The sequence below is a fragment of the Hyperoodon ampullatus genome, assembly GCF_949752795.1.
Source record: "Hyperoodon ampullatus genome assembly, chromosome: 12".
Lineage (NCBI taxonomy): Eukaryota > Metazoa > Chordata > Mammalia > Artiodactyla > Ziphiidae > Hyperoodon > Hyperoodon ampullatus.
In genome coordinates this window covers 60,511,029-60,531,514 of record NC_136925.1, presented here as the reverse complement: position 1 = coordinate 60,531,514, position 20,486 = coordinate 60,511,029, and the positions used below count along the sequence as shown (strand labels likewise).

General features: G+C 39.0%; 1 protein-coding gene across 1 annotated transcript in view; it reads right to left on the bottom strand.

The window, feature by feature from the left end:
- LOC307061193 (TATA box-binding protein-like 1) overlaps nucleotides 1-19,909 on the bottom strand; it is a gene marked incomplete at its 5' end in the record, with an annotated part of 30,113 nt that extends 10,204 nt beyond the window's left edge. The window contains one exon of the mRNA XM_079716238.1: nucleotides 19,788-19,909. Within this exon, the coding sequence (XP_079572364.1) occupies nucleotides 19,788-19,909 (122 nt within the window). The remainder of the gene's footprint in view (nucleotides 1-19,787) is intronic.
- Between the last annotated feature and the right edge of the window lie 577 nt (nucleotides 19,910-20,486).

Sequence of the window (20,486 nt, the reverse complement as noted above, 5' to 3'; positions counted from 1 at the left end):
CTATGTTTGTAAGTAGAATTTGCCTATAATATTCCTTTCTTGGACTGTCTTTATCTGGTTTGAGTATCAAGGTGACACTAGACTTATTATACAAGTTAGGCTGGTTTCTTTTTTTTTTTCAGTTTTTATTTTTTTTAACATCTTTATTGGAGTATAATTGCTTTACAATGTTGTGTTAGTTTCTGCTGTTTGACAAAGTGAATCAGCTATATGCATACATACATCCCCATATCCCCTCCCTCTTGCATCTCCCTCCCACCCTCCCTCCTATCCCATCCCTCTAGGTGGTCAAAAAGCACCAAGCTGATCTCCCTGTGCTATGCAGCTGCTTCCCACTAGCTTTCTATTTCACATTTGGTAGTGTATATATGTCCATGCCACTCTCTCACTTCGTCCCAGCTTCCCCTTCCCCTTCCCCATGTCCTCAAGTCCATTCTCTACATCTGCATCTTTATTCCTGTCCTGACCCTAGGTTCATCAGAACCGTTTTTTTTTTTAGATTCCATATATATGTGTTTACATACTATTTGTTTTTCTCTTTCTGACTTACCATAATTCAAAAAGAGTCATGTACCACAATGTTCATTGCAGCACTATTTACAATAGCCAGGACATGGAAGCAACCTAAGTGTCCACTGACAGATGAATAGATAAAGAAGATGTGCCACATATATACAATGGAATATTATTCAGCCATAAAAAGAAACGAAATTGAGTTACTTGTAGTGAGGTTTCTTCTTCTTTTTTAAAAAAAAATTATCTGGAAGACAGTTTTAGAAGAACTTATCTGAAAATTGTGTGGACCTGTTTCTTGTTCCCTTGGGGGATTTTAAAAGATTAATTCAACTTAAGAGTTTTAAGACATTTGATGTCTTCTATTTCTTCTTTAATCAGTTTTCCTAAATTAAATTTTCTTGGGGCATTTTCCGTTTCTTCTAAAATTTAAAATTTTATGGCATACAATTCTTCATGGTTTTCTTACAAATTTTAAAAACTCAACTTTAGTATACTTATGTCTTTTTCATCATAGTATCATTTATCCCTGCTTTTCTTCCTATAATCAATCTTGCTGAAAAGTTTTTCTATTTTTTGTTTCTTCAAAGGACAAACTATTGGCAGTTAGTTGATCCTCTTTATTAATTTTTTTGCCTTATGTTCATTATTTCCTTCCTTCTACAGATCTATTTTTTTCCTAATTTCTTATATTGGAAAGTAAGTTGGATGCTTAATACTTCAGTTTTGAACTTTTTCTCTATTCTCGTATGAACATTTAAGGCGATTATAACCAAGTGCTTTCGGTACATCTGAAGTTGGATATATTATGTTTTCATTATCCCTTGATTCTAACAATATTTACATTTCCATTATTATTTTTATTAGACTAATTAGCTCTTTATTTAGAAATTCTTTGCCTTTAGACATATATAGTTTTTAAATTTATTGGTAATGAGGAAGTGCTAACTTAAAAGAATGAGATACCACTATTTATACTGGTAAGCATCAAACACTGCTGATGAAGATGTAAGTAAAGCAGCATTCTCTTATAATTTGGAACAATATCTACAGGAGATAATCTGGCAGTGTGTATTCAAATAATTAAAAATATGTGTATATGATGAATTTCAGTCAACCATTAAGAATGCATCTTGAGAAATTATTCAACTGAGCAAAGTATAAATAAGATTATATACACTGCAATTCTGTTAATAACAGAAGCCTACGTGCCTATCTAGAAGGGATTGGTTAAATAAAGTATAGCAGTCTCATATAACAGACTACTGAACAGACTTTATAAATTACAACTACATGGATGTAGATGGAGGTTCATTATGTAAAAAATAAATATATGTTTGATAGAGTTCATTTTGGTTTATATATCTCTGTATGTACTAAAAATGTCAAAATGTTAACAATTATTCTATTCAGAGAATTGGCAACAGAGTGACTTTGGTAATTTCCCCACTGCCTAAGGCCTAATATTAAGATATGGTTTAATAAGGTGTTTTGTCCTGTTTCTCAAGTAAATGCCTAACATGTGTTTGTCAAATATTTCCTTCTAATAAAAAAAGTTGAAAACTGAAGCTGTCCTACTTCAAGAAATAACATATTTCTAGCACTGTATTAAAATGCATTATTGAAGTTGAAACAGCTTCTTCCCTCCTCACTGACTTTTATGGACAAGTTAGATCCTCTTTCCAGTGGTATTCCAACTACAACCTTAAAGCATCACCTGGAAAACATCGCCACCTCCTGGTTTTTAAGACAAATTACATCCGAGACTACTACATTTAAAATTTTCCACACCAGGAAAGACATTTTAAACTAAAAGGGCACAATAAACACTGTTATAAAAACAATGCAAAAATAACCCTAAAAATCTAACTAAAAGCCAAAAGAATAAAATAAACATGAGAATACAGAAAAGTAGATTCTAGCTACTTTTAAGTGTACTTAAGTTGCATCTGAGGATACTGTGGGTGTGGGTCCTCAAAGGTTTAACCACGGAACTACTGTCCATGATTTGAGAAATGGCAGAAGGAGGGAAAGACTGGATATAGTCCAACTGCAAACACAGTGTGAACCCAGGTGGTGTCCTAGAGATCATTCTACAAATAAGATACGCCATCCAAACTAACCTCATATTCTTTATAAAGCCCCCCAAATAGCAGCTTAGGAAAGAGAGATTTTGTGTTCCTGATCCCAACAGATTACTCGATCGTCTCTCAACACATGCCTCTGACTAAGATGGACAAAAGCCTTTTAGAAAGAGGGTCTTCTTTCATATCTGTTTAATAGTACAGCATAAACCTTACAAAAGGGTAGGGTGACTTAGTGTTTACATTTAGGTGTGTGATACTGGGTAAGTTACCTGACCTCTTTCTAAGTCTTAATTTTTTCTTCTGAAAATCGGTGATAACATCACTGCATCTCCCCGGGTGCTTTTAAGGATTAAATATGATTATTTATGTCAAGTACATAGCATACAGCATGTGTTCACTAAATGGTAGCTATAACTGTTTAATGGATTCACAGGTAGTAGAATATCACAACCAGATAGTATGATTTAGTGAACTGACACAAAACTTGAGAACAGTCACATTAACAGAAAAAAACAGAGATCATAAGAGGTTAGGCAGGGGTCAGCAAACTACAACCAATGGGCCAGGGCCTGATTTGTTAAAAACAAAAAAAACAAAAAAAACACGTCATACTGAAACACAGCCATGCTCATGTATTTACATAATGACTCTGTGGCAGAGCTGAGTAGTTGTGACAAAAACCAAATGACCTATAAGCCTAAAATAGTTACTATCTGGTCCTTTAAGAAAAAGTTTGCAGATTCCTACACTAGTGCAATGGGGCAACAGCGATAAAATAAAATTTAATGCTAATAAATGTAAAGCTCACATTTTTATCTAGAGTCTGTCATACAGAGTAAAGTAAGTCAGAAAGAGAAAAACAAATATTGTATATTAACACATATATGTGGAATCTAGAAAAATGGTACAGATGAACGGATCTGCAGGGCAGGAATAGAAACGCAGGCATAGAGAACGGATGTGTGGGCACTGCGGGGGTGGGGTGAAGGGGAGGGTGGGATGAACTGGAAGATTAGGTTTGACACAAATACATTACCATGTGTAAATAGGTAGCTAGTGGGAACCTGCTGTATAGCACAGGGAGTTCAGCTTGGTGCTCTGTGATGACCTAGATGGGTGGGATGGGGGGGTGGGAGGGAGGTCCAAGAGGGAGGGGACATATGTAAACACATACCTGATTCACTTCATTGTACAGCAGAAACTAACACGACATTGTAAAGCAATTATACTCCAATAAAAAAATAAAGTGAATAAAACATCTGTATATCATGGTCCTTGATTGGTTCCTGGTTTGAACAAAACAGTTGTAAGAGGAAATTTGAGTATGATAGATGACATTAGGGAATTACTGTTAATTTTGTTAGGTGAAATAATAGAGTGGTCATGTAGACAATTATGCTTATTTTTCAGACATGCATATTGAAATATTCACAGGGGAAATGCCATGCCTGTAATTTACTTTAAGATACAGGAAACTTCCACTGTCTGAACTCGGTAACAAATAGATTTGGATAAAGTTTCAGATGAGTCCCTCATCATCTGGAATCTTACCACAGGAACCAAACAAATTTGGACAATCTATTCTGAGGTACAGAATGAATCTGGATAGTAGGTATAATTTTATTTTAACACAAAAATGTACCATACTACTGCCTCATCTCTTACTAATGATTAAATCTAGGTGATAGGATATACGGGTATTCGTTACACTACTCTCCCTACATTTCTGTCTAAAAATTTCCATAATAATTTTTAAAAGCTGTTTAAAAAGAATTTCCTTACAATAGGTCACACTAAGACTACGTGGATTTTAATTATATTACTTACAAAAAAAAGAAAAACTAGGTTAGAAAGGAGTATTCAGAGCAAAGGAATTACTAGCCTCTTTGCTACTAAAACATCTAGAATATCCTGACCTTATCATTTAAAGAGGGCACTGATATCCAGAGGAAAGTAGGATGGCATGAGATGTAAAAATAGTTGTAAGAGGAAAGTCTCAGGACACTTAGCACAAGAAAGGAAAGATAGCAGTTGCTCTCAAATGTCTGAATAAAAAGGAAACTGAAAGATCCAAATAAAGTCACATGGAAGCAGGCCTCATAAAGCCACACCAAAAAGCAAATACCTGCAAAGCAGAAGCCTCAACGGAAAATAAGGGTCCCAAAAAAGGGGAGGTAGGGCAAAATACTTAACCAAGTTAGGAATGTTATAGAATGATTCTCTTATTGGGTAGAAGATGCCACTAGATGGTTTCTAAGATGCCATCTAATTCTCAAATCCCAGGATTCCAACATCTTACATGAAGACATACTATAGACAAATTTAGGAATTACATACTAAATTTCAATTTTCATTCTAGAACTATGATGTTAGTTTAGTTAAATTAACATCCCAGAGGCTTCCCTGGTGGCGCTGTGGTTGAGAATCTGCCTGCTAATGCAGGGGACATGGGTTCGAGCCCTGGTCTGGGAGGATCCCACATGTCACGGAGCAACTAGGCCCGTGAGCCACAACTACTGAGCCTGTGCGTCTGGAGCCTGTGCTCTGCAACAAGAGAGGCCGCGATAGTGAGAGGCCCGCGTACTGCAATGAAGAGTGGCCCCCGCTCGCCGCAACTAGAGAAAGCCCTTGCACAGAAACGAAGACCCAACACAGCAAAAATAAATAAATAAATTAATAAACTCCTACCCCCAACATCTTGTTTAAAAAAAAAAAAAATTAACATCCCAATTCTGAACTTCCCACCTTCCCTTCAACAAGCATTCGTGTTCAAACGGGCAGTAAAGGGAGAAAGATGCACTGAGGGGCAACGGCAGAGGCAGATGACCAAATTGCAAATTCTTTGTTTGGCATGGTGACATCATAGCATGAAGACATTTCTCTGCACGGCCCAAGAGCTTATACTTTAGACCAACAGTCCTTGGGTTGGCATTTTTATGTTCTAGCCGCATGAAGAAAGTTTTATTAACAGTATGCCTGGGCACAAAAACACTTGTATATTCCAAAGGAAAGGATTATGTAGTATACCACTCATATAAAACAGTTAAATGCTTAAATAAAAGCAAAAGTATTTGATGTACAAAACCATCACTGCATTAAGTTAAACAGAAAGTTAAACTATCTTCATTACATATGTCTCCACCTTCTATCTCTGACTTAATCTAAATACCAATTCTGAAGACTGGTAGCAAAATGGTTATTACAATTTAAAAAAATCTACATTAAGAGAATTACAAAGATACTGTTTTTATTTTATTGTTTCTTTTACATTGGAGTATAGTTGATTTACAATGTTGTGTTAGTTTCAGGGGTACAGCAAAGTGATTTAGTTTGTTGTTTAGTTAATTTACTGTTCTTTTTCAGATTCTTTTCCCATATAGGTTATTACAGAGAAAGATACTGTGTTTTAAACAACTCTGAGGGTTGCCAGCAACTATCTATTAAAAAAAATAGTAAAGAGGAGTATATTAATATGTTTTAATCAATGAAAATATTTGTAATGATGCCTAAAAGGTGGTGGAGGAAGATTTAAATGCTGCTGATTTTCTGAAAATGACTGCTTAAGGAAAGCTAACTCAATGGTTTACACTGCCATGAAAAAGTTCCAGAATAAAAAAGTATTTTGCAGTTTAAGAATACATAATCAAAGACTTACCCCATATTAATAATGCTTAAACAGTAGCCTGCTTAAGAATTTCACTATTTTAATATGTACTAATATGTATCTGTAAAGTAAGAAATCTTAGATGTCTAATGGATGCTATGTGACAGGGGGCTGACTCTAAACTGTTTCTCCCCTTATTTGCAAAATACAAACAACACTATTTACTCACCATATGAGTGATTTGAGGGATTAATGAGCACCTCACAAATTATAATATGCTCTATTAAAGTGCTGTCACATTAGTCAATGCTAACATTAATTTTAACTAATGTACTATTATAAGAGGAAAAAAGTATTTTACTGAATACAACTTGAAATCTGGCAATTCACACTCAAAGATGAGAAATCTGGCATACAAATTCCTTATTATATAAAAGCAAAATTTATTTTGGATAGATTTCTTAGTATTTCAATTACACGGTCTTAATATATGATTTTAAAAGATGGCATGTCATTTTCTGATTACATAAGAAATACTTAAAGAAAAAAACGTCATCCATAATCCCACCACAGTGATAATTACTGCTGTTTTCCTATGCTCATATAGGCATATGAGCCTGCTAAATCCATATATTTATCTGTGCATATTAAACAAGATTGAGACTATATATTTTGAGGCTGCTAAATCCATATATTTATCTGTGCATATTAAACAAGATTGAGATCATATGCATATGGTGTTGTATCTAGTTAACAAAGGATTTTATAAAAATCTTTGACAACCTGAGATAAGAAAAAGAGCAATATTGAATTGATTTTCCTTGAATACTAATGAAAGTGAACTTTTCAAATATGAATACTTGTATTTATTCTATGTTAATTGCCTCATATCCTTTGCTCATTTTCCTTCTGAGATATCCTACTGATTTATAAAAAGCTCTTACATGTAAAGAAATATCAGCCTTTTGCTTGCTTATGCTATTCCTTCTGCTAAAAATGATCAATCCCGATTTCTATACCTAGCTCATTCCTACTTGTTCTATAGCTCAGCATCACCTTCATTCAATCAATTCTACAACAATGAAACGGAAATCTAAGCATCAGGCCCAGTCCCAGCAGATGGGGGTCCAGCAGTGACCAAGACTTGGCAGAGGGAACAGCTGGTGTTCTCAGCTCTGAGGTGAGTGAGCAGTGTGAACTGTTCAGATGTGAAGAAGGGCCAGCCTGGCTAGAGTGGGAAGACGGAAAGTGGCATGAGACCAGGCTGGAGATGCAGGGAGGGGTTAAATTCTAGGCCAAGTTAAGAATTTTCATGTTTATCCCAAGATAATGGTGGGCTAAAGAGAAGCAAGAAGTGACATAATGTATTTGATTTTCATGAACATCTATCACTGCCATTTCTGTAACAGGAGAATGGACTGCAAGGTTAGAACAGGCAGAAAACTCAGTTAGGGTCTAGTGCGGCAGTCCTGGTGAGAGAGGACAGTCGTGGGAGCAGGGTGGATGAAGACGGAAAGAAGTAGATTGAAGAGAGACATTTTGGGGAGGCAGAGTGAACAGAGCTTTGTGACTGATACGGGAAAGAGGAAAAGGGAGATGGAAGATGACTCTAGGTTTGTGGCCTAAGATACTGTCTACTGGGACAGGAACACTGAAGGGAGAGCAGGTTTGCAGGGGAGATGGGAAAAGGAGGAGGGGTAAGGATTCTGTTTTGGACACGCTGACTTGAAGGAACTTGTGAGACATCCAAGAGGAGATACAGACAATCAGATAAGAGCCACTGCTCAGGACAGGCCTAGGTCTAGACTGGAGGTGAAAACTTGGAAACCCTCATACAGAAGGTAATTAAAACCATGATGGGTAAAATAAGAAATCAAAGGAACTAAGACATCTGATCTCCAAGACTGAGCCAGAGCATCCATTACCATGATGAATGCTCCGAGTCTCATGACCATGCTGCTAGTTGTACTACTACACAGCACTTTCCCACACTATAGTGAAATTTTGTATTTCTGTCTCCTTGGTAGACAATAAGCTCCTTGGACGCGTGATCAATTCTTACTTATTTTTGTACCCAAGTCTTGGAATAGTTCCCAAGGCATGAGACACATTCAATAAAGTATCTGTGAGAGGTTAACTGTTAGCTTGAGATTATTAAAAAGCAGCACCTCTACACGTGCACACACAAACACAAGTTTTAAGAGCAAGGCTCTGGAGCAGATTACTTGGGTTAAATCCAGACTATACCACTTATCAGTCGTGTGACCTTGGGGAAGTTATTTAATGCCTTTGTGCCTCAGTGTCCACATTGTAAGATAAGGCAGATAACAGCACCTAGTGCCAAGTGTTGGGAAAACTAAAATTTCATGCAGAGCATTTAGCATAGTACTTGTACACGGTAAGCATTCAAATTTAGCTATTCTTATTGTTACTATAATTATCTCCTTTCTTCATCTTCCACGGATAGAGAAATGTTCAAAAATGGAAAGGATTTCCAGTTATTCATTGTGGTTCTCCAGCTTTGGAACACAAAAACAGATCATGTTGCTTCAGGGCTAAAAGCAAGGGTAAAAATAAAGAATACAATTTTGATGTATCTGGTAAATGAAATCAGTATTTAAAAAACAACTAAATTTAACAGTGAATTAAAACAACAACAACAACAATAACAAAACCGTTTCAAACCAAAACAAAAAGTAGTTGTTGATTGTGTGGGTTTTTTGGGGGGTGGGGAGTTGGGAGTCTGGAGGAGAAGGAGAGAAGAGTCTGACCAAGTCTACTACAAATTACAAAACAGACATTTTGCCAACATTTACTTAGCTAGGTACCTGCAAAAACAGGAAAACTGAATATTAAATTGCAACAAAACTATTCATCTGTTCATTTCATTTAAAGTGTAAATTTATCATGTTCATTTTAAGTGTAAGGCCTCAGTTTCTCCCAGAAGGTCTTACATGCATCCCTATTTTCCCATATTATGAGCTATCATTTAAAAAACGAGGAAGTTTGTCTCTTTACAGAGAATCTTGATATTTGCCCTAAGTTACCCATAATAAGCAACTACAATTTGTGAGACTACTCTAGCCATTAAGCTGATGCTAATAACACAACAGAATTTTTTAAAGATTATCATTTTCTTTGCAAGTAAAAATGTTAATTAGGTTGCTAAAAAACAGAATAAACCCTCTTTTAGCTTGTGGTTGGTGTCAAGGTTGGCATGCATAAAGTTCAATTTTTTCCACAATCTGATTTTTATTTCAAGGGTATGAACGCAGGATTCAAACTTGAACTGCTGACAGCTCATCAAGAATTTAATCCAGAGAAAGCACTGCAAGTTGAAAACATAACAGGTGGAATTTCCTATTTTGACAGTTTGCTTTCAACTGCTTTTATAGGTTTACCCTTCATATAAAATGTCTGCTCTAATGGAGACAACCTGTTTAAGGTCTAGGTCACGTATGACTGCCATTTTTTAAAAAAAGGAAGGTAAGATTATGAAATTAGCTACTTGGAAAATAGTGTACAGAGTTCAAACTTTTCTAGTTAAAAAACAGTTTTTACTATTTAGTAAAAAGTGTAACATACTTAAATAAAAGCGAAAGGGACTGCAGAATGAATACTTTTTCCACATGTAAGCACCATTAAGAATTTCCTGTTTTACTCAGAAATGGGCAGATCTTTCACTGATTGAGGGCTGTATCACTCAAAAAAGATAAATATGTAGAACTTGGCTGAAGATCAGAAGAAAGCCATAAAATTTTTTAAATTAGAAACTAAGGTCTGTGAGAAGGACTAAAGGGCACTGATTTAAACCTAGCACAACAGTAAACTGAGTAATTGATAATAACGTACAATTAAAGAAAGTATTCTAACACAGACGCATAAAAAGAGTGATAAGGAGGTTTTCTGATGGGAACATTGGTTCTTAACTTTTAAGAAAAAGCCAAAACAAAATAAACAAAATAAAAGCTATAAAGAGGCACAAGCCCCAAAGATATTGATTAACTAACCTTTGTAGGGCCCTGATTTTAAAAACATTTCCAAGTTTTTTCTAATGGGGCAGTCAGTTGAGAACCACTGGGCTGAAACGCCACAACAGGTCAACAAAATAATGGAATTTCCCTTTCAGCAGGTCCTTAAAATGGGTTATATTCTCATATCAGGACTGTTTATCATAGAGAACATCAAGACTTCTGCACTCTTTCCCATGCATTGTTTCCTGAACTTGGATTCATGCATTAAACTGTCACAATCTGCCTTCTGCCTCTGCGTGGGATGAAATGTTACAAATGAACTGCTCATTGCTGAATCCAATGTCACAGTTGACACTCCCTCCTACTGGACCTCTCCGGAGCATAAAGCCCTGGGAACCCCTGATTCCCCCAATTCTTCCTCACCATCCCCTATCCTTGGCTTCTGAGGCACCTTTCCTAGGTTCTCCCCATCTCAGATACTGCTCTGTCTGCCTCTTATGTAATAAATTCTTCAGGGTAGTCCACGACAGTCCCTGGAGAGCTCAACAACTGGTTCCAGAGGTGCAAACCCCCTTGAAATCATATCCACACAAATTTGGATGTACATCTGAGGAGGCCATTATTTTCTTCATATTCTCAAATGAGTTTAAGATCCTTGAAGGTTATAAACAACTGCCTTAAATCCCTTTCAAATTTAAGCTTTCCAGGCTTCAACTGCTACCCATAAATTTATGGCTCTTACTTCAATTCTGACCTATCAGAGATTTGAAACCATATTCCTGTCTGTTAGGCATATTCATTAAGGTAAACCAACACATCCAAAACTAATAATTAATCCCCTCAGAAATACTTGCTGTCTCCAGATTCTTAATTTTAGTTAATGGAGCCACCACCCAACACTCTCAAACCTGAATCAGAAATTTCAGAATCATCCTTCATTTCTTCTTTTTCTCCTACACCCAGTTAGCTTCTCATCTAGCTCCTTTTCTGCATCCCAAGCATCAGTGTTTCATATTAGGCTTTCACGTGCCATTAAGGCTACAGCCTTCTAGTGGAATTCTCTGCTTGCAGTCTCCACAATCTAGTCCATCTACCAAATAAGCTACCAGAATTGTCTTCCTAACTGTGCCACACCCCTGCTTAAATAAATATCTCTTGGCTCTCTTACATAGACAGCTTGGAATGCAGTGAGTTTCATGTCTCCAAATTACCTTTTATAACCTAATCTTCCACTTCCAACACACCTTAACTGTTTCACAACTTTTTACCGCTCCTCTTGCAACAGCTGACCCTTTCCTGATTTTATATCTGCCTAGGATGCCCCTTCCCCACTCCTTCAACTAACAAACTCTTACTCACAATTGTATTCATTAGCATGCAACAGATGTGAACCAAGCACTACGGCTAGACACTGGGAATACAGCTCAGAACAAAACAGTCAGGTAAGAAACCCTCATGGCAGTTGTATTCCAGTGGAAGAAACAGACAATGAAAAGACAAGCCATGAAAATAATTAGAGAATGTGATCTATGTTATAAAGAGAAACTCTAGAGTGATCCAGGAAGGTCCCTTAACTTCCTCAGAGATGAGAAATTATTCTTAAAATGAGATCTGGGGGCTTCCCTGGTGGCGCAGTGGTTGAGAGTCTGCCTGCCGATGCAGGGGACATGGGTTCGTGCCCCGGTCCGGGAAGATCCCACATGCCGCGGAGCGGCTGGGCCCGTGAGCCATGGCCGCTGAGCCTGCGCTTCCGGAGCCTGTGCTCCGCAACGGGAGAGGCCACAACAGTGAGAGGCCCGCGTACCGCAAAACAAACAAACAAACAAACAAACAAACAAAAATGAGATCTGGAAGGCTAAGGAGGAGCCAGCCACATGCAACACGGACAGAAGAGACCCCAGGAGAGGGCCCAGCAAATGTAAGGGTACTGACTGTATTATAACTGTCCACTGTACTAGACTGTAGGCACCATGCTCCTTAAAGAGAACGGTTTAATATAAATGTGTGTCTTTAGAATGTGGCTTAGTGGCTGGCACTTGGTCATCAACTCAATAGACCGGTTTTAGTTCAGACCCCCAAGTCCTAAAGGGCAACTGTGTTCCAGGAGTTTTCACAAATACAGAAATATAATATGGTTCTGATGTAAGGAAAGAATAATTTTGGTTAAAACACACATACAGACCCTTAGCATTTTTGGTGTATATTCTCTTTCCCCTTTCCTAAGCTACACTCTCCATTTCAGCCCCAAGGGTCCTAACTCATCCATATCCTAAGTTTATTCCATGAAAGCTGGTTATAGACTAGCTACCCTGTCAGTTACCTTCAGCATAACAACCATCCTTTAAACAGGGTGTGATAATAAAGCCATTATTCCTCTCTTTACAAAGTGAGAGTGAGGATACAATACAGACAAATTAAGTTAAGAATATAGTTTCAGACATCCGAAACTCTTATAATTTAACAGGCCCTAAACAAAAAGCCTACAAAGAGTAACTTAAAAGGCACACATTCTTTTTTTTTTTGGCGGTACGCGGAACTCTCACTGTTGCGGCCTCTCCCGTTGCGGAGCACAGGCTCCAGATGCGCAGGCTCAGCGGCCATGGCTCACGGGCCCAGCCGCTCCGCGGGATGTGGGATACTCCCGGACCGGGGCACGAACCCGTGTCCCCTGCCTCGGCAGGTGGACTCTCAACCACTGCACCGCCAGGGAAGCCCCAACAGGCACACATTCTTAATGTACAGACAAATTAAACTATCACCCAGGTAGGTTTACACTATGCACTGAAGCAGAATTTTCAAGATTACTGGCCAGCCAAAGGTTTTCTCTAAAGATTTACATTATCAATATGTTGCTGAGATAATGAAAAAAGTATTATTCATAGAGCTGTTTATCAGTTGTGAACTGTTGAGTCACATCACATCCCTTACCTCAGGTCCTCCCCCACCAACAACAAAAAAGAGGAGAGAACTGAGTTAAGAAATCTGGTGGACCTTTGAGATGAGCACACCAGGTTGGTGTTGAGGAAGATCTAATGAACTGGTGACTGTGCCTTCAACATGGCTGTGGCTCCTACCACCACCGTAACCTGCCACGTCCTGGGATGTGGTCAACCCATGAGCAATTAACGGCTGCTCACTACAACCTCACTAGGTTGCACATGCGTACAAGAAACTGGAGATGCCCAAGAGGTTCACTGCAGCCATAAGCAGGTGAAAGATAAAAGGTTTTGTGGTTCAACAAAAGTATGTGGCAAATTAAAAAGAATGGAGAGGTTCTTGTTCTACATAAGCTGCAGGTTCATCGTGAATCTTAACAGAGGTTCAAACAATGATAGGGTCTATAAGTGTTGGCCATACTCATCAACCAAATGCCCATCTCCAGATTTGCACTTTTGGGTTACACACTGATTTTATTACCTTCATATCTGAAAGATGGCAACACCTGTCCCTGAAAAAGGGTGGTGTTAAGAACACCAGGGAAACATTAACAATGTGTTAGACAGAATAAAACACCCAGGTTTTATTCTGGGCAACAGTATTGACACTTTGGAGACCTGCTGTCCTAAAAATCTCCCAGTACAGTCCTCAGAATATCTAAAATTAAAGGATATATACATGTGCGAGTATAGATATATGAAATAGCCATGATCATTTCCTTGCTTATCTCAATATTTTTTTAGACCCAGAATCCATGATGGCTACAGGAATTATGTTAACAATATTATATCAATACCTCATCTATTCTGGCCAATGTAATTATTAGTACTCAATGAAATCAACAGTATCAACTAAATGTCACTCTCTTCCATCAGGAAAACAGAAGTCATGCCTCTAAATACAAGCATATTTGCCAATCTTCTTGGCGGGGTGGTTATAAAAACCAACTAAAACAAAAATTGCACAATATAGAAGAAAGAATTATAAAACTTTATCCCTGTATATTTAAAGCAAAACATACTTTTAATAATGTTTTATATAAACTTCTATATGTTTTATAAAAAATATTATTTCAACTAAAAACCAAGACCTACATAGTGGCCAAAATAGGAAAGAACAGTTTGTGATACATTGTACTTGAGAAATATTTATTTTCTAGTCAACAGTTTCAAAGGTCCACACAACTAAACTAAAACATTTGGATTTAACATTAAAAAGTTAGCCATTTCAATAGCAGCCTAATAAACAAAGCTATAATGATCAGGTTATCCCCTACTAGGCAGCCTCAGTATTTGGTGTCAGCCTTACCATAAACAAATAATCTTGCAATCGTATGCAGTCATTCCTGAGCCACTTGAATTATTGGAGCACAGCAGTAGTTTCAGCTACCTCTAAAATTACAAGAAAGCTACTATGTAGAGCACATTTATAGTGACACAGAAAACCCAAGTGACAATGACACCAATAAGTTTCAAGTTTACCACCACCTAAGGCTATACAAGTAAAAAAGAGTGTCTTCTAAAAAAGGACTAATTCTGCTAAATGAAACCACTGGGGTCTATTCCTTTTATTCAGAAGTACCACACAACTAAACAAGCAGTCAAGTCCACAGGGAAATAGCATTTCAATAGCTGCAACATGGTGCCAGACTGGGCTTTGTTGGCCTTCCTTTTCCAAGAAACAGAGATGTCTCTTTTTACTGAATCCATCTGCCATAAGTGATAACCAGATGTCTGTGTGATGATTCAAAATTAAAACAAAAGTGCTTCCCCCTCCCAAGACCTAACAGCAGAGATGAGTCCAATAGCCAGCATCACAAAGAATTTCACTGTTTTAATAGCCTCCAAAGGAAAGAAACAAAGTATTTGAGTGGTCTAGTGGTTCACCTTTAATGTACTACACCTCACACCACTGAGTCAGGCACCAGCTAGTATTTTTTTCAGCTAACTCTGCAGAACAGTGTGCTAAGTGCTTTACACTTACTTCTCACAGCAACCCTATGAGGTAGTACCTATATGAACCCCATTTTGAAGATGAGGAAACTGGGGAACGAAGGCAGTGAAAAAACTTGCTCAAGGCCACACCACTAACAAGCAGCATCGCCACCACGCTGAACACAGGCAGCCTGTCTCCAGAGTCCATTCTCTTAAGCGCTATACTAACCCTAATCCCAAGAAAGTGTAACTGATTTTGATCAAAACTGGTTTTACAATGAAAATACTTGTAATTTATCAGAAGGAAAAAGGTTAATGCCTGATTCTCTGGAACATTTAGTTAATAAAAACAAAGCTGGGGCTTCCCTGGTGGCGCAGTGGTTGAGAGTCCGCCTGCCGATGCAGGGGACACGGGTTCGTGCCCCGGTCCGGGAAGGTCCTACATGCCACGGAGCGGCTGGGCCTGTGAGCCATGGCTGCTGAGCCTGTGCGTCCGGAGCCTGTGCTCCGCAACGGGAGAGGCCACAACAGTGAGAGGCCCGTGTATCGCAAAAAAAAAAAAACAAAAAAAACAAAGCTGGACTTTCAAAATGTTGTGAGTTCTCACCTGGTGAGTTAAAAAGCAAAAACATATCATGGATCAAGGTCTATGGACATAAGTCTATGATGGTAAACACAATTATAGTACCAAGAGTCATCCACACATGTCCTGAGAAGACTGTCCTTCAGATGCAATCTGATTTTCAGTATTCTTTCCTGATGGATGAATACTGCATGGTCAAAATCGCCAGCCAAAGTTTTGTGCTGCATTTTTTTGGTGAAATTTTAAACAGCTTCATTATGGACTCCCACATGAAGGCTGATTTGAACTGTCACAGAATTCACCTTGTGTTTTTTTAGCATTTAACGGGATCCCCAGCAGCACACCTCCCATTACAAAACAAGCCATTTAAACCAAACTGTGAATTTTGTCACCCTTTAGTCACAAGATAAGACCAGATAAGTACAATTTTTGATATGACCTGATTCCTTTCCACTAATGACATACTTCTGGAATCTTGCTTTTTCACAACTGTACAAACACATACACTCCATTTTTCTTCTAAATAAATTGTGTCACAATACAAAAATCAAATTTGTCTATGTGGCCTGGAAAGACCTCAGATAAATATATTCTTTCACCCTTCTGAAATTACCCAAAGTGGCAGTCATGTAACAAGAGCAAATACTGTATCAACTCAAGGCAGTAAATCATTATTTTTATTATTTGAATTGGTTAAAAAAAAAAAAAGCCCTAATCATGTTTGAGAAATTTTGCTGTTTAGAATTTGCAGCCAGTATAAAAAGTTAATTTTAGGCATCAGGAATTAGATTCCTAATTAGATTAGATGCCTAAAGGTTCCCCTCATCCACTAGATAAGTCCCTGAAGTGAAAGAAATAAAATATATATACATCCTTTTATTAATATGTTAATCTTCAAAATACACACATATGCAACATGAACATACAATATGATGGCGACTTACAGTCCTGAATCCCCAAGAAATCCTAATTTAGCAGGCATGATGAAATCCATACATCAATAACTACAGCACCAGGCAGTATGCAATAAAGGATTTAAAATTCAAATTTATGTTTGTCATGTTTTAGTATCTATGCATGTCATTTCTCTGCTATCTACAAGTGCACAAAAAGCACCTGAAGAGAAACACTTTCATCCAGCTTTGTACACCTGCCGTGGCATCAGATATATTAAAGGTACAACAAACATGAGTGTAAATTTCAGGAAATCTTTATTTATTAATTCAAATGTCACAATACAGCTAAATTTTCAAAGCACTACAGGTGTTGAGCCATTGTGGAAACATTCTACTATCAATTCTACAATCAATTTACACTTTATTTTTCATAGCAATAATAATTCATCACATGGTCTACGATGCAACAGAAAGAAATCAATCACCAGGTAATTACGGGCCTCCTCACCTAAAAACAGCACTAATACCCACTCAACTAGATTATACAATATTTGCTGATTTTTAAATACTGTGCCACACCCGTGCTAAGAAAGAACACTCTCCAAAAATATCAGCTATAGATTTTGCATGTATTCATTCTACTTTACAGCAAACTCTGCACATTCTATATATGTATACATCCACACAAATTTCGACATGACAATTTTCCACATGAAACAAAATTGTGGGACTCACTTAAATCGTTCTCTCTAATTTGGCAAAGTGTAATTTCAGTCAAGTATTCAGATGCAAAATGATCAGAAAAGATGGATGTTAAGAAAAGGTTTTTAGAGTACAAATTATGAAAATCTAAGGTTCAATTAAAAACACACAGCAGGCTCTACAATACTCTTTTATTTTTAAAAAAGTGACTACATCTCCAATTACAGTGTTACCACTTGGACTTCTGAAACACCTTTTATTCCTAAACGTTCAAATATTTTTACGTGTCTTATTTCAATACAGCCTTGATTCTTGGTTTAAGGCTCTTACCTGTTGTATTCAGAATAAATACAGAGCATCTGACATGATCACTCCACTTTCCATATAAGGGGAGGGATACAGAAGGAAAATGCAACAAAGTAACATTAATGAAAAGGATATACAGGCCAAGGACATATGTTGAAAATTCCGTAAGGAAGAGAAATAATACAAATAGCATAAAAAATCACTTTTGATTGGGATGTGATTAAGTAAGGAGAGGAACTAAGACAACACAAAACATTGGGAGCGTTGGAGCAGAGAGCAGGGAAAGCAGGGGTTGTTAATAAAGGTGGAAGTCAGGGCTTAAATCCTTTCCCCCCTCAAACACAGAAGGGGTAAGGGATAGAGGCAACAGCAAATAAAATCTAAATGGAGTGTGATGGCAGCCCTGAGACTGAGGGAACTCACTAAGTCTCATACACACTGAGACAATCCTGGGACTCAACATCCAATAGCCTCAAGTGTGGTCACCCCCAAGAACAACGTTCACAGAAGTACAGCTACATGAAGAGATTAAGAAAAAGTCCTTGATTCACTAACCTAAAGATGACAATATTAGGTTTTTCTTCTTAAGAGGTTTAAAATGAAATTTTAAGTTTCCCAATGTTTATACTTCCCATCTTTGTCAAAGGAAACCGCCCACCTCTTTGCACATATATGAAATTCCGTAACAAGAGATGCTGCACCTCAATTCCATGAAATGCCAAAGTCAAAAACTCTGTTCTGGCGTCAACCAATCAAGAGCACAGAGCGGCAGATCATTACAGTTTCTGAGACTGATTCCGAGGGCAGAGTACGAAAAAAGCGGGCTGTGGGACAAGGATGAAACCTATTTGCTTAAGACAAGCCAGACTTAGCGAAAAAGGTAAGGAACAAATAGAAACTGTGGTTGACATCATTGCTTCTGTTATTTATCAATTTTATTTTCATCTTTAATCTTCAACTTTAAAAGAGCTTTGTTCCCACTGGACACAAAAATAGTATTACTGTAGTATGCATACATGGCCGTTTCAGCACGCCACAGGAAAACCTCATTTACTGACCTAGAATGGTTTTGGAAAGCATAAAACCATTAAATAGTTAGAGACGTAAGGCTTAAAGAGATAGCATAAACTGGCATTTAACATATCAACTGCGAATAATTCTTTAAACCACACAGTGATAAAAATCCTTTCTCGATTTGAATGAACTGCCATTTTCTCAAACTTTCCAAGAGACTGCAGATTGTGCTAGAATAGCTGAACCTTCTCATATTTCTCTTTCCCAATTTCCCCAAGGAATCTGTTATTATTTCTTCACACAATAATCACACCAAGCTTGTTTCGGTTTCTTTCCTTGAGCCGGTTTTAAGGCACTGTTCTTAACCCTAAATACACAAGCCTAACGCTGGTTAACTGCCAGTGTCGCTCTGGAACTGCAGGTGACAGATGCAGTCAGAGAGCTCACAGATGTGGATTGGCTGCAGTCTGAATCCTATCGCAATGAGCACACTGACACAGCCCGCAGATGCACATCTCCGCAGAAGGAGAGAGTTTAAAAACCGTCATTCCCAATTAAATTTACTTTTAGAGCTTCTACTGGCTATCACTAAGCGCTTATCCCGACTCTCAACCCTGCTTAGCCCTACCTACTATCCATTTTATCTTCCTCAGTTCCAGATCCTTCTTCATCAAGTCTAATTTCGGTTAATTCTACTACTAATAATAACATAAAGCGAGGCTGTTGGCATTGCCAGAACCAGGAACCAACGAAGGTGCTATTTGGGAGCCGGCCCGCCGCGGCAAAGGCCGTTGGAACTTTTCGGGAATCAACGGACCCGCTAGCATCCTTGCACGATTTCTCTTCCCCTGGGGGAGGGCTCCACAGAGACGGATGGGGAATCTCCCTTCTCCTGTCTTTCCCAGTGGTGGCTAACAGGAAAAATAAAATACCTCTTTTCTTATCCTACACCTCGCTGGATAACGCTCCCAGGCAGTGACGCCCCACCCCCAACCCGTTATCCCTGATGAGACCCCCAAATATCACCCTGTCCTCCTAAGAACTGGACCCTCCCTCGGCCCCCGGACCAATTTCCTACATCTGAGCGCCTCTCCCTCAGGCATCCGCCCGCACACACCCCACCCGCAGCACGGCCCCGGCTCCGCACACGCAGCCCCGCGCCAAGTCGCCCCGCACCCGGCACTCAGGCAGCTCGGTCGCCCGCGCTCCCCCCGCCCAGGGTCGCCGACGGGGTTACCGTGGGAAGAGCGGGCGGCGGCAGAGGACGCAGTGGCAGCGCTGCTGCCGGTTGCGGCGGGCGCGAAGGATAAGCTGGAGGGCAAGGATAATGATGAGGCGGGCGCGCTCCCCAGTCTCCATGGAACTCCCGCCCCGGCCCGTTGCTAGGAGCCCCCGAGGCTCGGGCTCCGTCTTTCGTGCTTTGTTGTTCCGGGTACAGGGCGGCCGCTGCTTCCCCGCGACAATAAATAGACGAGACGCGGGGGAGCACAGAGACAGCGCGCGGAGGCTAGAGCGCCGCCGGACAGGGCGCTTCTGGGTTCCTCGCTAGCCAATCACTTCCGGCTCTCACTGCTCCCGTCACTTTCCCCCGCCCCTTCCTCCGCTTTCCTTTCCTCCTTCCTGGTGCCCAGGTCTGGCCCGGCCTGCTGGAGAGCTTGGCGAGGTGGGGCCGGTGGGTGTGGACTAGGCTAGACTTTTGCTTGAGAACCGCTTGAAGAGATTTCGAGAAAACTATGTATCCCTTGTACATCTTTAGCTGGTAGCTAAACATGAGCACGTAATTTCTGGCGTACAGTATAATATAAACGGATTTTAGGGGGTTTTGTTTTTTGACAAAACCTTGGAACTTTCGTTAGCTCATTCAATTTATAGAAAAGGTCCACCAATCAACATAATTAGCAAAGCTAGCCCTTAAGAACTAATTTTTTTTTTCTAC